At 38.8% G+C, this 16569-nt stretch overlaps 1 protein-coding gene across 2 annotated transcripts in view; it reads right to left on the reverse strand.

Moving 5' to 3' along the window:
- RPN2 (ribophorin II) overlaps window positions 1–16569 on the reverse strand; it is a gene marked incomplete in the record, with an annotated part of 690715 nt that overhangs the window by 560521 nt on the left and 113625 nt on the right. For both annotated transcript variants that reach the window (XM_044090218.1, XM_044090217.1), the window contains 2 exon segments: window positions 12014–12148; window positions 14227–14298. In XM_044090218.1, coding sequence (XP_043946153.1) covers window positions 12014–12148; window positions 14227–14298 — 207 coding nt within the window.

A 16569-nucleotide genomic window follows, 5' to 3' on the forward strand; every position in this document is an offset into this window, starting at 1 on the left:
GGGTCTACTCTTACGGGTGTGTTTTCAATGAGGTAGTTTCCTGGGGTAGCAGACTTTCTAAAGGGTACTACTATGCATTTCCGGGCAATGAGTTTTAAACAGTGTCTATAGCAACAGTTATCTGTCTGGATTAGCCCTTCTTGGAGGATATTAGTGCCTTGTGGAGGATTCTACGACTGCTCCCAGTTTGCAATCCTCTGCAAACTTGGTCAGCCAGAGGCCCTTGACGTTAGCCTTGACGTCTGAGAAGTAGATGCCAAAAAAGAAAAGCTCCAGCATTTAGCCTGGGAGGGATTCCACTAGTGACTGGCCTCTTTGTGGAGGTGGACTCCCCTACCTTAACTTCCTGGGTCTTATCAAAGACCCAGCTAGCAATCCATTGTGTAACATGTGGGTTTATGCCTAATTTTGTGAGAGTTATGTCACAATGCCAGACTGGGATATTGTATCAAATGCCCACATCAAGTCAAGGTAGGCAGTATGTACTGTTCTGCCCTTGTCTGTTGCCTTGGTGACCTTCTTGAAGAAGTCTACCAGACTGAGTAGGCATGATCTTCCCTTGCGAAAACCAAACTGGGACAGATCCAGTTGTCTGCAGGATTCCAATGTCATTATCAATCACTTTCATGATATTTCTTTCCATAGCTTTGCATATGAGACTAGTCAGACTAATGGGTCTGTAATATCCGGGGTCCATAGATGACCCATGCTTACACAGAGAGAACTGCTGCAGTTTTCCACTCAAGTGGCACAAAGCCTGACTAATGTTATGGTTAAATGGGGACTCCAGTGGTCTTGAAAGGTAGTGTTTCATACTACTTAGAGGGCATCCTGTATATTATCGGGGACTACTGATGCAAAGTTCTTGGTCTTGGGCAGTGCATTTTGGACCTGCTCCCTAGTGACAGTTGGGGGGTGGATGTTCAATGGCAATTCTTGAGGGCTGACCTGGGAGGGGTGGAATAAAACTGGAGTTGAATTTGTTGGTCAGTAGATTTGCTGCATCTTCTGGCTCCATGTAGGTGGGTCCATGCACAATTAGTTATGTACCATTACTGTGTACAGCCTTTGGGGTTACAGACATATCTAAAGAAATCCCTGCAGTTATCCCTGGCCTGGGAGTTTATTTTTACCACAAAACTGACTTAGGTGGACCTGCCACTCTGATGAGAGTTTTTATCCTGCTGGAGGCTGTATTTGTAGACTTTTACTATGACTGTCTTCCTTATGTTGTCCAGCCTATTGATGTTTGGATTCTACCTGGAGGGGGCCTTGTTTTTTCAGTTTATTCTGAGCTTATTTCTGTAGGCACAGCCATCTCTCTTCATTTATTAAGATTACTATACAGAGTATCTTTGAATAATTCCACATAGGCAACTGTGTTCTAAGAGTTTGGGGAGAATAAAACCCTGTACCTTGTATTGGTGAGGTTAAGACTTTAACCATTATGCCAACTCATCCTTATTCCTGGCTGAAGTAATAAGGAGATTTTATATTCTCATTTACCTCAAAAAAGAAATTAGGTTCCCCTCAATCTATCACTAAACCACATCTGTCGATTCATCATCCACACTTTCCAAAGACCGCATCACTGCTTAATTCTCAAAAGTATAAATGGCTACAAGTCCAAGACAGAAGCAAACTTTGACCTGGCTCACAAATTTATTGGCTACTCAGTCATAAAACTTGTTTCTATCCCCTGCTAACCAACTCACCAAACATTTCTCAGACTACAAACTAAGATAAATTACCCTTATCAATTACCCCTCTGCAAATACCAAGAACTAAGGTACAATACATACACCATCGGTTTTTCAATCTTGTACCTCAAATTTAGGAATTACTCCCTAATAAAAAGTACAAGAAATTTACTTACGCAACATTTACACAACATTTAAATCCCAACTTAAAAACACTCCTGTTTCAAGGGACCTCATTTACTGGTGTCTAGTATAACTGAATCACAAAACATAATCACTAATAAACTCTTCCATTTGATTCAACCAGCAACTAACCATAATCAATCCAGTAATACATAAATGTAGGGAAAATGTTCCACTCTCGCCATAGCAATTACTACCACCTTAGTATTTCCTGCTACTCTTCTCCCCACTTACATCAATCTCCTACACCATCTTAATATCATTCTGCCCTCCCCACGCACATCAATTCCCTTCACCATCTTCTCCATTCTGTTCTCCCACTTACACCACCCCTACACTATCTTCCTACTCTGTTATGCCCACTCACATCAACCCCTACATCATCTTCTCCACTATGCTCTCTTCAAGGTTCTTACCTTAACTTGCACTAATAAAACCAACCCTTCTGGCATCTGTAACTAATATTATGCATTTTATTCACTAATAATTTTCTATCATGGTGTCCACTATAGCATAAGCCTAACTGAAGCTTGTTTGGTTGTCTGCAGTGTTCATGCGTCATTTAAATAGTTGTTAAAAATACATCTTATGATCTCATCTTTGTTTCCTGGGCTGAGCCCTTAAATGGTCCACTGAGATTAGTGCTCAAGATTAACACATTAAAATAAAAATCAATTATAAATAATTAGAATACTAGAAGTCTGATCAATTCAGAAATTACATCACTTAAAGACTGGTAAAGGGGGAACACTTTCCAGCAAAAGACTTGAAAGGAAACTAGGAATATACAGGACTATACAGCAAAATGAAAGAAATACAGAGGTGCTTCATAACTACATGAAAATAACAAGTCCAGAAAACAATATACATCAAGCGGGAACAAATAAGATACTGTTAAAATCCATTTAAACACTTAAGGGCTTTTATTGAGTCAACACTGTAAAGCTAAAAAAAAAAAACACATGACATTCCAAACTGCAACAGGCCTTAAAGCAATTATTTTGCAGGATTCACAACTTATTTAACAAATACAACTGTTCTAATGTTTATTAACCATATGGTTTGTGAAAGCTCAGCTGGTTTTCATACCTTATTTACAATATGAATCACAGGTACAAAACTATAGTGTTTGTTAAAACTAGGATGAAGTTTGTTCGTTTTTGAAACCTGGTTCTGAAAAATTAAACGGTACATCATCCAATTCCAATTTAAATTAGTTGTAGAAAACGCAGCATATTATCTTCTTATTTCTGGAAAATGGTGGGAATAATGACTGATCACATGACATATTTAAATCAAAACTCATAACTCAGTTATATCAATAGGGCCATTAAAGGCCTGCCCTCTCTTGGGGGTGGGGTGATTCCAGTCAAGAAATCCAGTCTGTACAACTTTCACTTCACTACATAACAGAACAGGGACCATAATAGAGACAGCTTTCCTCATTTATCTATTTATTGTTGTGTGTGTGTTAACTGGGGACCATTTTCAAACAAAACCCAGGCTGAGACAGCTAAAATTTACAGCATTGCATCGACATATCATTATTGTTACACTGTAAATTAAAAGCAGCACAACTGTGGATTCTATGGAGTCCACAGTTGTTAACTGGTATGAAATTGTACATACCACTACAGGGCTACATACAGAGTTTGTACCATGAGATAACTTGGTGTACCTTGTCTGATAAGGTAACAAGGAATAAAGAACGGACAGGATTGGGAAATACATGAAAATGAGCAAGGCAGAATTTGTTAAGTGAGGATAAAGGAGCATCTCAATAATGCTAAGTAATAAGGTATTGGGAACAAATAATTAGAGAGGGAAATGAAACAGAATGGGAACTGGCCAAGAATACATATGGAATGCAGACTAGAGATTGCCTTCCCTATCAAGGATTGATAGAGTACATGCAAAGAGAAAAGAACTGGGGGATCCTAAGTGAAATACCAGCACGAGTAGAACAGAAGCAGTTGTTAAAAAAGGGATAAATAGCAAGACATATAAAATTCTGCATGATAACTATATGGATCAATCAGAGGAGGTTAGAAACATTCAGAACAGATACTGAATAAATAATTCACAAAGAAACAAATTGGGAAGATATGTGTATGGCTCCCAAATATGCAACAAAGTCTAGAATATTTGATTTTTTTGTTTGGAAGTGTTTACATAGGAATTTTTATACCCCAAGCAGACCCTTTCCTCAGGTAGAAAACAAATGCTGGAGGTGTGATAGGGAAGAAAGAGGTAACTAGGCACATATTTGTTTGATAGTGTAATGAGTTGGCAGACATTAAAAATTCCATGCAAATTACTCTGTCAGAAATACTAGGTGAACAAACTGGTGTAACCAAGGAAATCATTTTTTGAGCTGTAATACAAAATCGGAATTACCTAGATATAGCAAGGCCTTGCTGAGTTTAGTTCTGTTGGCTGCCAAAAAGCAATTACAAGAAAATAGAATTCAAAGTCTAAACCAACTCTACTAGAAGTACAGAATACAGCAAGAGAGATAAAAGAACTGGAACAGGGATCTTTACAGGACAGGAATAAATTACATAGAAAAAATGGGAATTACGGGAACAATACATGTACAATAAATGTTTTAGAGGAGGAATGAGGTTTAAGGGAAGGCATGAATTGAATGAACTGTGTAATATTCTGTATAGAAGATTATACTCAATGTATAATGTTTGCAACTGAACATACATCAATATGGTTTATCTTCATTTAAATAAATGTATAATTGCTTATATAATAAGTGATAATTCAATAAAAAGGTTTCATGTTTATTTATTTTACATTTGTTTACTGGGTAGTGCCCGACTGGGCTTGGTAGCCCGTTTTCAGAGGAGACCCAGGGAGAAAAGCTCCATTTATGTACAATACAATATTAGACATGCAATTAGCACTAAAACAGTTACATAACAAAACAGAGAATCAACAGGGTAGTACATCCTTAGACATTTGATTAACACAAACAGTTACATAACAAAACAGAGAATCAACAGGGTAGTACATCCTTAGACATTTGATTAACACTAAAATAGTTACATAACAAAACAGAGAATCAACAGGGTAGTACATCCTTAGACATTTGATTAACACTAAAATAGTTACATAACAAAACAGAGATTCAACTGGGTAGTACATCCTTAGACATTTGATTAACACTAAAATAGTTGCATAACAAAACAGAGATTCAACTGGGTAGTACATCCTTAGGATATTAGATTACAAAGTTTTAAGAAAATGTAAAGGGTCATTTGATAAGTTGTATATTTTTATGGGAGGTGAGAAGAAGGGAGAGGATTCAGGCAGAAAGGAGGGGAGAATATGGCGCTTAGGAGGTAAAGAGGTAGTGCGAGGGAGAGCTGTAGTGGGTAAAGGTAGAGAATGAGGGAGTAAAAGTATTTTTTGAAGAGGTTAAGAAAACATGTGAATGGAGGTAAAGGACATTATCCAGGAGAGCAATATGGACATAACTAGTTGTTACTGTGGTGTTCTTTTAGCCTACGTTTGAAATCAGGAGAGGATGGGGTACTTTGTAAAATGAAAGGGAGGAATTCCAGTACTTAGCAATTTTGTTTGAATAGAGGGAGTCTCCGTGGGAGTTTCGGGATTGAGTAACTTTGAGCAGTGGTCTGCTGGAGGATCTGAGGGCTCTTTTACAAGTTTGAGGCTGGATAAGGGAGGAGATGGTAGGGCAGGCGAGAAGGTTTTGAATAATTTTGTGGGTGAGGACAAGTTGATTTAAAGTTAAGAGGTGAGGCAGTTCTAGCCAGTTCAATTGTTTTAGAGCAGTGCAATGATGAGCTTTATGAGGGAGATTATTTGCAAACTTAGCTATTTTGTTGTAGCAAGATTCTAGGTTTTGAAGGTAATTTTTACGGAAGTTGGTGAAAATGTGTGAGCAGTATAACAGTGTAGACAAAAAGATAAGATCCAGCTGTGGCTAGCCTTGCTTGAGGTGTTAAGAATGGTTTTGCTCTGTAGAGAGCACCAAGTTTTGCATGGACCTTTTTGATTGATTGGCATATATGAATGTCAAATTTTAGGTGGTTATCTATGATAACACCTAGTAGTTTGGCCTTGTTAGTAGGTTCAATTTTAGTGCCATTTGTGGATAGAATAGGGATTGGGGGAGAGGTATTTTTAGCTTTGTTTGTAAAGTTTATTATCTTGGTCTTCTTAGGGTTGAGAATGAGTTGATAGCTAATAAGAAATTATTCTGTTTCCTGGAATGCTTTTTGTGTCTTTTCCTGAAGTTCTAATGGGGATGGGGCAGATATGATGAGCGTAGTGTCATCAGCATACTGTATTATTGTGGCTAATTTGGTGGCGGACATGAGGTCATTTGTGAAAATGATAAACAGAAGGGGACCCAGAATGGACCCTTGGGGAACACCTGTGTTGACAGACAGTAAAGGAGAGAGGTTTTGGTCCCATTTGGTGGCCTGCTGTCGGGTTTGATAGGTAACTGTGGAACCAAGAAAGGGTTGATTGACTGAGGTTGAAAGTGGCAAGTTTGTTTAGGAGAAGTTGGTGGGATATGGTGTCAAAAGCTTTTGACATATCTAGGAATACAGCTGAGACAAATTCACTGTTGTTCATAAGATAGTGAATGGTGTTTGAGAAAGTAATAAGAGCAGTATTAGTACTGTGCTTGGGGCGGAAACCATGCTGTGTGTTAGCTAGAAGGTTATTTGATGCAAGGTGCTCTAGGAGTTGTTGGTGAATACATTTTTCAAGGATTTTTGCTATGGGTGGGAGTATTGCTATGGGGCGGAAATTTGCAATCTCTGTGGAGGGGCCACCCTTGTGGAGAGGGGTGATGTGGGCTATTTTCCAGAAGTTGGGCACGTATTGTTCGGTGATAGACCGATTGATTATTAATGAGATAGGGTAGGCAATAGATGGGGCTGCGATCTTTAGGAACTCATATGGCAAGTGGTCAGCAGCAAGGCTACAAGGTTTTAGCTTGCTTAGAAGTTATTTTATAAAAGATGTTTGAATAGGTTTGAAACAGAGGGAGTCTGTTGAATTAGATGCAGGGGAGGGAGTAGTGAGTGGAGAGTTTTGCTGGCATTGTAGCAGGCTGGAGATAGAGTTTATGAAGTAAGAGTTGATCTGAGAGGCTAGAGGTTCAGAGGTATTCGAAATGGAAGGAGAGGGGGTGGGAGGTTTGCCAGGGTTGAGGAGGAGACTGACATTTCGCCCAAATTTTTGAGGGTTATGGAGGTGTTTTTCTTGGGAGGACTTGAAGTAATATTTTTTGTCCTGGTTGATTTTTGCCTTAGTTTGATTTCTAAGTTGCTGGTAATGTACAAGTATAGAATTGTCTTTGGAGGAGAGGTAGAGGGCTCTTGCTTTGTCCCTTTGTTTAATTAGTAGTTTTGCTCCGGGGGATAGCCAAGGCAGTTGTTTTGCTTTGGTGCAAATCTTTCTTGTTGGGGCTAGGCTATTTAGGATTTCAAGGAAAGTATGGTTAAAGAATTCTACTGTATGATCTAGTTGTAGGTAGATTACTGGTGACCAGTCAAAGTTAAGAAGTAGCTGATTAAATAGGGTGGGGGAGAAATGTTTTTTGCTATGCATGTATTTAAATGGACTGCGAGGTTTGATATGTAGTTTTTTGTGTAGCAGAAATGTGGGGGTGTGGTCACTAATGCTTATGGGAAGGCAGCCAGATTGGTGGTTGAAGTTTGGCTCATTAGTTAGTATCCAGTCTACTAGTGATTACTTTTTACTGTGTTTATTGGTGTGGGTGGGGGAGTTTATGATTTGGGAGAAATTAAAGAGGCTGATGAAGGCTGATGGGCTATCAGAGGAGCAGGAGAACCAATCTATCTCCTAGGATGATAGTTTCTTGTGAAAAATAGGAGGAAGACCAGGAGAGGAGAAGTTCTATGTTGTGAAGGTTATTTCCAGGGGGCATATAGGTAGCAATGATTATTATGGATTTTTGGGCATTTATATTTAGATGGGAGATGAGGATTTCTGCATTGGGGGATGTCAGGGGTGAGCAGTTTAGTTCGTCTAGTATTAGGGAGTCTTTATAAATGAGTGCAACACCTTCGCCTTTCTTTTTTTAGTCTATCATGTCTTATAATATTGTAGCTGTTGTATGTTACTTCTGAGTCTTTGATGTGTGGTTTTTAACCAGGTTTCAGTGATGACTACTATATCCGGAGAATATGTGGCCAGGATAGCTTGGAATTCAGAGGTTTTGTTTACAAGGCTCCTTAGATTAAGGTTAGTAATCAATAGATCTAAATTTGAAACTTTAGGTAGAGGAGAGTTGGTGTCAAGGTTTGAGTGGAGTTGTGGTTGAGAGGTGGGTAATGTATAGTTTGGGCCTGGGTTGGGGTGGATTTCTGCCTGTAGTTTTATGTGTGCAAGACTGTGGAGTAAAAGATTTAGTCTGGAGATAAGTAGATGGAATCTGATGTTGGGAAGGTGAGACTGTGAGGGCTCAGCATGTTTAGGGGAAAATAAATGGAAGTATGAAACAGTTGGGGACATATACTACTGTAGTCCAAGTATGGCTGTTGATATGCTGTGCTAGTATGTGGGGGGTGCTGGTTTTGGAATTGATATATGTAGATGTTTGAGGCAGTACAGGTTAGGTAGAGAAGGCATATTAGAATAGAGATGTACGGGATTGTGAAGTGGAGTTGCATGTTAAGAGTGTGAGGGAGTGAGTAGGCTGAGATAGGTAAGTGTAGAGTAGTAGGCTCTATAGGGTTGGACTATATACGGTGTGGAGGTGTTAGTAAGAGTACTGGTGTAGATATGGCTGAGGAGGTATGGGAGTGGATAAGAGAGAAGAAGTTGAGGGAGGGGATGTAAAAGGGGAAATTGATGGTGTATGGAGAAATGAGTGAGGGGGTGGGGAGTGAGGAAGAGGAGGTCTTTGGGATAGGAAAAGGAGTGGCTATGTGATTATAAATTTAGGGAGAGTGGGGGTGGGAATGGGGGTAGGGGAGCAGAGAGAGCCCAAGCGTAGCGGGGCTAAACCGCTGGAATGTGCAGTAACAAAAAGCTATTAGTGAGACGATGTTTTAGACTAGGTCAGTTCTGCACAAATTACTATGTAATGTCTTATGGGGTAAGGGAGTAGAAGGGATTACAGTGTAGTATTGGTGGGGTGTTTGTGAAAGAACATGCAACAAGTTATCTACCATGAAGTAACTAGTAGTAGGCTAGAGGGAGAGAAAAGAGATGCTTGTGAGAAAGAAGAGTTTCTGTTAAGCGGGAAAAGAAATACAGTAAAAAGTGAAAGTATTAGACAAGAGAGAGAGGTAAGCTAGGGGGGAATAACTAAAAAACAAGCACAGAAATAGAGGTGAGACTCAATATGTATAAGCGCTGACACCACCGAGAGAAAGCTACTTGCGAGCCTTTGTAGAGGTGTGCCAGCCAGGACAGTACGCTTTACAGTTACAGATACAAGCAAAAACAATGTATGTTTTGAGTATCAAATAGCGCAGTTTCTTTTAGGAGATAGTACTAACATACATAATATCGGCTACAGGATATGGCTCAAAGCAATGGTTTAGGCAGGCTGCTGTTTGGGCTGGTGCTCGTCTTTCACTGGTGGGGGTTTAGGAAAGCCGCAAATAGTACAGCCACTATGAGGAAGACAGAAAAATAAGATAAAAATCAACCTCAGAGTACGAGTTACTAAAGGAGCACAGTAGTTCAATTCTAAAATTAGATAAACAAATAACTGGGATAGAGCACAGTACAGTAGTTATGGAGAGAGAGACTTTTGGAGGGGGTGGTTAGTAGAGGCGGGAGTTTAGAGACGAATAACAGAAGAAGGTAGTGGGAAACATGAGAGAGATTAGTAGTTTAGGGGGAGAAATCTGTAACAGAAGACCAAAAAGAGTGTAGCAGTAAGGCAGAGAGTCAAAAGCAAAACTAAAATACAATAAAACAGTATAAATGACCCCGGAAATGCAGATTACAGTAAGTGAACCACACAGTGGTATTTGCTCTACACAGCGTAATACGTAATATAGCTATATCATTCTTAGAAGGCAATCCATGTCTCACAATTACCATTAAATATCAGGAACTAATTTTAAAATCCTAGTAAGTCCATCAAATTTCTGTAGCTTTCTTAATATGTATATTATGTACTTGAATACAGGTAAAAAAACAACGTGCGTATTTCCCTGCATGAAACAGCGTTCTAGGCCAATAACAATATCTAATGAAAAAGCCTAGCTACACATGCAATAAAACTGATGACTTAGATATAGCAGACTCAATTCAGAAAATGCAGGCTATACAGATTTAAACAGCAGGTACTTATCCGTTAAACCTCTACCACACATCTCGTCCGATTCCATCCTGCTTGTGTAATTACAGATGGTGCCTACAATTTACTTCCTTCCTCCATGAGAAAGGACACTTAAAAACAAGCTTCAGACAGGGATATGAAAAAAAAAAAAAAGTGGACTATGCAGACATCATCTAGTTGCAGACATCAAAAGGGCAACATGGAAGTCTTGCACAGTCGACACACAGAACCAAACAAGTACAAATATCGACATATTACATGAACACACCATTTTTCCCTTAAGCTCTCTTGCTTTTATCCTTTTACCTGAAAAGGTAACATAGCTCCTAAAAGTGCCCAGAGCATCCTAAGCAACTCTGCAATGTTACACGCTTGACCATTTTTAAAGCAATGATTTTTACAGCAGACGATAACTTTTTGGCACACTGCGAAGGGAAATATACTTCACCTGCAGTTTTTAAAAATTTCATGAAATGCTCTAAGTAATCCCTATGAACACCTGTCTCTTGCATGTAGAAATACACACACAATTTGTCAGCTATTACTATCAAATATACTCTAATTGCATCAATGTTTTTGACCCGTGCACCTTTACTCAGTGGCTGTTGTACATATAATCCATTATTACAAGAATAAATTAATTCCTATCCTTTCTCGCAGGTCTCCTAAGTAATCTATTTACAATGTTGAGCTGTGTCGTCTTATTCTATAAGCAGAGTGTTTAGAAAACACTCATTTACTCTCTCAAACATAAATCTTGTAAATACCAGCAAAACACAGCACCGCGAAGTGGTAGGGGTTTAACGGAAAAGTACGAACAGCAAGATACAGGCTATCCATGTATACTTAAGGCTGGCACGCTAAGGAAGAGAACCGGGCTCGCTAGTAGGGATAAAGGAGCGTAGTGACTTCTGAAAAATGGCACCCAATATCTCAGGTGCCTAATGTAAATTTCCACAGCTGACGTAGTGGGCAGTAGGTGGGCCGCGGTGATTACAGAGACTATGACTGTGTGGGGGCAATCCTTGCAAAGACCTATAATGCTAAATATTTAGTAGAACAAATACAACATGCTAGCACTGGTATAACTGTACAAGTTAATGGGGGGATATTAACAGAGTGTGTTTGCACTGGCAGAATATTTGCAGCTAAATTTAAACCAAGTCAGTGGTGAGTTTGGTCAAAATGGCGTTTATCACGGTGTGTCAAAGCAGATGCGTGACTATTCTTCTTTCACATGTTTTTTGAGGGAATATCTTTTGTGAGGAGGGGCAGAGTGTTGTTCCTGGTTATAGGCGCAACTTTTTGAAGGCTTTTCTCAGTTACAACCAAGGTATTTCTTGGTTTCTTAATACAAATCAATTCCAACTTGTATGTGTTTTTCCAATGGTAGGCAGTAAAAGTTAAGGATTCCCTAGGTGATACTAGCAGCCAGTCTGACTTTTTGATGGTTAAAGTACTTTTGATCAATGTAAGGGCTGAGATAGATACATCTTAGAATTAATTCCGTTTTCTATCTTTTACAAAATATTTATATTCTGAGGTGACTGGAAGGCAAGCAGAACATTTGATGGAAATGGCTTGGCTGGCACATAGTGACAGTAAGCGTAAGATTTTAAGTTGCTTTTAACCAAGTTAAGTACGTTTTGTGATTGTGCTTTTGCATGTGGACTTCTTTTGGGAGGTAACAGCAGGGAAGGGCATGTTCCACTATTGCTCTGATGAAGCAGGCTAAGGTCAGTGGACTACATAACCTGCACAGCTATTACAGATAAAAAAAGACACAATAATTCATTCATTTTGTTACAACCCTTACCTCCTTTACTGCAGGCTCTGTTCCAACGTGGTCGGAAAGTCTGTATGCTGCAGCAATAAACGAGGCTGTAGTCTCCAGTCCCTCTTCAAACTGTAGGTAAATACCACCTAGATCATCCATACGGGCAATCAAGTCCTAAATATCAAAAAGGAAAACAAATTACTTATTCATGCAAATAAACAGCAATATTTTAGTGAAGCTCACTGCAAGTAAAACACACCTATCAATGTTTCTTCATATTTAAACAACAGTGCCCCCCCCCCCTTTTTTTTTTAACTTATACCAGTGTTCTCTTCTATAACTTTCTGTTTGCAACTTTGTCCTGAAAGGGTAAATAGCTTCAAAGCTCAGTGGTGCTATCTCATTTAAGTATTGGTATTGGTATAATGCAAGAAATTTTCCATATTGTTGGAGCACAAGATTATTGCATGGATCTATTGATTTAATAAATAGTTTATTCCATCTGCTCCAAGTTTAAAATTCTCTGCAGGAATATTGTCTGCTGCTAATAAAGTGAGTTTTAGTTTATTCAGATATTTCTTTACTGTAGTAATTGAGACTGGTCATAACTCACTGACTACAGCAGGAAGGTAACAACATCCCTCTTACTGCCAAACCTGATGTATGCATACACAATTAGCATTAATCTAATGAACAAGTTTAAATATTACTATAATAAAATAAATATCTTCAATTCAAATCCATCACTTTATTCCCATGGAGAACCTGAAGTGGCTAGCTCACGTCACATAAAATACTACACCATCCACGAAACACCCTAAACGATATTAACACAATACAATGGTACAAACCCAAAAGCAACCTTTGTTCACAGGAACACCTAACAATCCCAAAACTCCAGTAACTCACATGGGAACTCTTCATAGTCTGTAGGCATAGCTAAACTATGAAACAACATTCCCTTCTCCAAATAACCTACTCACTATAAGACCAATTTAATTTCAAACTACATCTAAATCATACTGGAATCTGCAAATGTTTTGAATCTCCAGGAAAAAAAATGCCCAACTACTCAAGATTTTCTCTTCTTACTTAAATCATTTTTTCAAAACAGTCTTTTTAAGTCTTAATGAAGAGAATTTACTGCACTTCTCCTATGAGGAATATTTACTTCATTGTTCTCTTATCAGCTTTCATATCAGCATGAAGATAAATACACACACTTAGCTTATCTCCCAAATTTTCATAGTCTACTGCTCAGTGATAATTTTCTGCTTCAGTGATGTTCTGTAATGTGCAAACAATCCCGCTTCTTAGAACTTACTACAATTTAAAACTGTGGAAATTTCCCGTTTATTCCATTATTCTCTGCATCTTTCTTTACAGCTTGGTTAAGCTTTGTAATATTGTACAACTAATATTTCTTGGAGCTTCTCTCTCTCCGGGCCTCTGCTGAAAATGGGAATGTACCCATTTGGACTTTCCTGGCAAATAAAAGTAAATAAAGACAGCAAAAGTACAACCTTTAATTCCATAATGCAAACAGATTAAGCCATCAGCCAAATCAGAAATTTGTAGCACTTTACCATTCAATATGCCATAGAGTCAACAGTTCCAATATGAGAAACATCCAAGAGAAAAAAAATGAAAATTGTGATACTATTCTGTTAACAGAGAATTAAAGATAATTCCTGAAGAGGGAACTTTGAACTTTAAGATTATAAACTTTATATATGTGACATAATGTAGGAAATAAAAATCCATATATTCTAGGGAAAACAGAAGTAGGAGTACAAATGATTTTATACAGTTAACACATTACCATTAACTTCATGTGATTAAAGGAGATGGGAGGGAAACCATCCACATCTCTTCTGGTACTCTACCCTCATTTAGAGAACTAATATGACAAAGCAATTTTCGCAGATATGGCTTTCCTGAAATGGCAGCAAGTCCACAGGAAGAAACTACAAATACTTAACTTGCTCTACCTGTAATAATTAGGGGATTTACATAAGGTACCCAAAACACATGGATATTATTCTTGGACATCCCAAAACAAACATCTGAGATTTTCTTTTACACACAGTTCGCATTCACAGCTGCAACATAAAACATATTAGAGTACTATTCCTGAAAGAGCATCTACAGAAAAAAGCTAATAAAACAAATTAGTTATTTAAATATCTATCTTTTAATTAAGGATTTTTTTCTCAGTGTCTGGAATAATATTTTCAAAACTGGAAGCATACCTCAATTTCCTCCACAATGCCACTCAAATCTGCCTGCTGGGATAGATGAGATGCAGTCATCAAAGCCTGGATCTGTGGAAAAGACAAACATAAGTATGTTGCCACCAAGTGACTTCTCTCCTATGATACGTACACATGCAAGTATACATACACATACCACACACAAGCTCAGAAAGAAAACACACACTGTTGAAAATACTCAGCAAAAACATATGGATGCATAGAAACCAAAGACACTACATAAAACTTTACCTCATAGAAAAGTAGCAATGAGATGAAGCAACCTACTGCATAAGATGAATTGAAAAGTAAAATCAAAATCTCTTTTTTAAATAACAAGCATTCAAGGACATGACAGTAGTGAATGAGCCATGGCTGACAACTGTCTAGGGCAAGAATGATCACCACTAAGCATGTCAGACTTTGGTAACTTGTCAGGATGACATTCAAAGTAACAGACCAAGTGGCAACCCATCCACCCAGAATGAAATACATCTAGTAGCAAACAACTTTTCTTGAATGATATACTGTAGCCTAAGACTTTTAGGTGTTGATTTTACTCTGTTCAAGGAAAAAGCTTAAACTTAATTTAACACAGGAACACAACTGTACTTGTTTCAGAAATACCAGCCAAGTGTTCTATACTGCAGCCAAAAAGTACAGTTTTGTACCTACCATAAATGTAGATGTTCGAAGATCCACATTGCTGCAGTCCTAACACTTGGGTAGTCCGCTGTCCCTCGGTCGGCCCGAATATCAGAGTATAAGGCTGACGTCGGTCAGGGCGCATTTGACTGACATCAGAACGTCAGGGTACAAATGCGCATGACCGACGTCATATCCTCAGTCTTTTCTTGCCCCAGATGTCAGAAGACCCTAAAGAAAAAGGTCCAAACCCATAGGCAACAGCTAAACAATCAACCAGCCTAACACCAAGAATATGTACAATATATACAATATATACAATAAACACAATATACCTCAGCTGTATAACCCAACCCACACAACCACCTCAAACTACAGAGGGAAGGAGGGAGGTAAATTGGACTGCAGCAATGTGGATCTTGAACATCTACATTTATGGTAGGTACAAAACTGTACTATGTTCTTCATCTCACATTGCTGCAGTCCTAACACTTGGGTAGAATCCCAAAGCAGAGGTAAGGGAGGATGGCTAAACTATAATGAAGCAGGAGCTGACAGAATGCCCTGCAACACAGCAGTGGCAAACCCAGCCCTGGATTTAGAGTACAATGGAAGGTGGTAATGCCTAGAGAAGGTATGCACTGAACTCCAAGTGGCTGCCTCCAAAATATCCTTAGTTGTCACCCCCCTCAAAAAAGCTGTTGAAGTGGCAGTAGCCCTAGTGGAATGAGGCCTAATCCCAGCTGGAATCTCCTTGCCATGATGGGAATAACAGAAAGCAATGCAAAATCCAATCCACTTAGAAATAGTTTGTTTTGACACGGGCTTGCCCTGAGAGCACAAAGCAAAAGAAACTAATAACTGCTGAGATTGTCTGAACCCTTTAGTTCTGTCCAAATAATATCGCAACTGCCTGTGTACATCTAAAGTGTGCAAAATCTTTTCCCCTTTATTTTGGGGATTTGCATAAAAAGTAGGCAAATGAATAGTTTGGTTTAAAGCCACACTAGAAACCACTTTAGGCATAAAGGAAGGATTAGTACGTAAAGATACCCTGTCCTTATGAAAAATTAAGAAAGGCTCAACTGCCATAAGGGCCTGCAATTCAGAAACCCTTCTTGCAGAGGTAATGGCCAACAAAAAAGCAGTCTTCCATGACAAATATTTCAACTCAGCAGTCGCTGCAGGCTCAAAAGGTTGTAGAGTGAGTTTCTCCAACACAAAATTGAGATCCCAAGCAGGAGTAGGAGCTCTTCGTGGGGGTCTTAAATTCTTTGCCCCTCTAAGAAATTGCTTGAATAAAGGATGAGAAAACAATGGTGGGTCACAGTCATAGTGAGCTGAAATTGCTGCAGCATGAATCTTAATAGAAGAGAAGGACAAACCTTTGTCCAATAACTCAGTAAGATATTGAAGAGCCACACTTAAATTAGGCTCAGAAACATCCAAATCCTTAGCTGCACTCCAAAACAAAAATCTCTTCCATTTATATGCGTACACTTTCCTTGTACTAGGCCTCCTAGCTTCCAAAATCACATTCAAAACTTGTTGTGGAAGTTGAGACCCTCTATGGTTTAAAACAGAATATGCCATGCTGTTAGGTGAAGAGAGTGAAGTTTGACATTGAGCAAATGGCTGTCCTCCTGGGACAACAGATGTGGAATCAAAGGCAAAGGCCATGGAGGCTTCCGTACTAGA

Source organism: Protopterus annectens, chromosome 12.part0 (genome assembly GCF_019279795.1).
Source record: "Protopterus annectens isolate FY-2018-M chromosome 12.part0, PAN1.0, whole genome shotgun sequence".
Taxonomy (NCBI): domain Eukaryota; kingdom Metazoa; phylum Chordata; order Ceratodontiformes; family Protopteridae; genus Protopterus; species Protopterus annectens.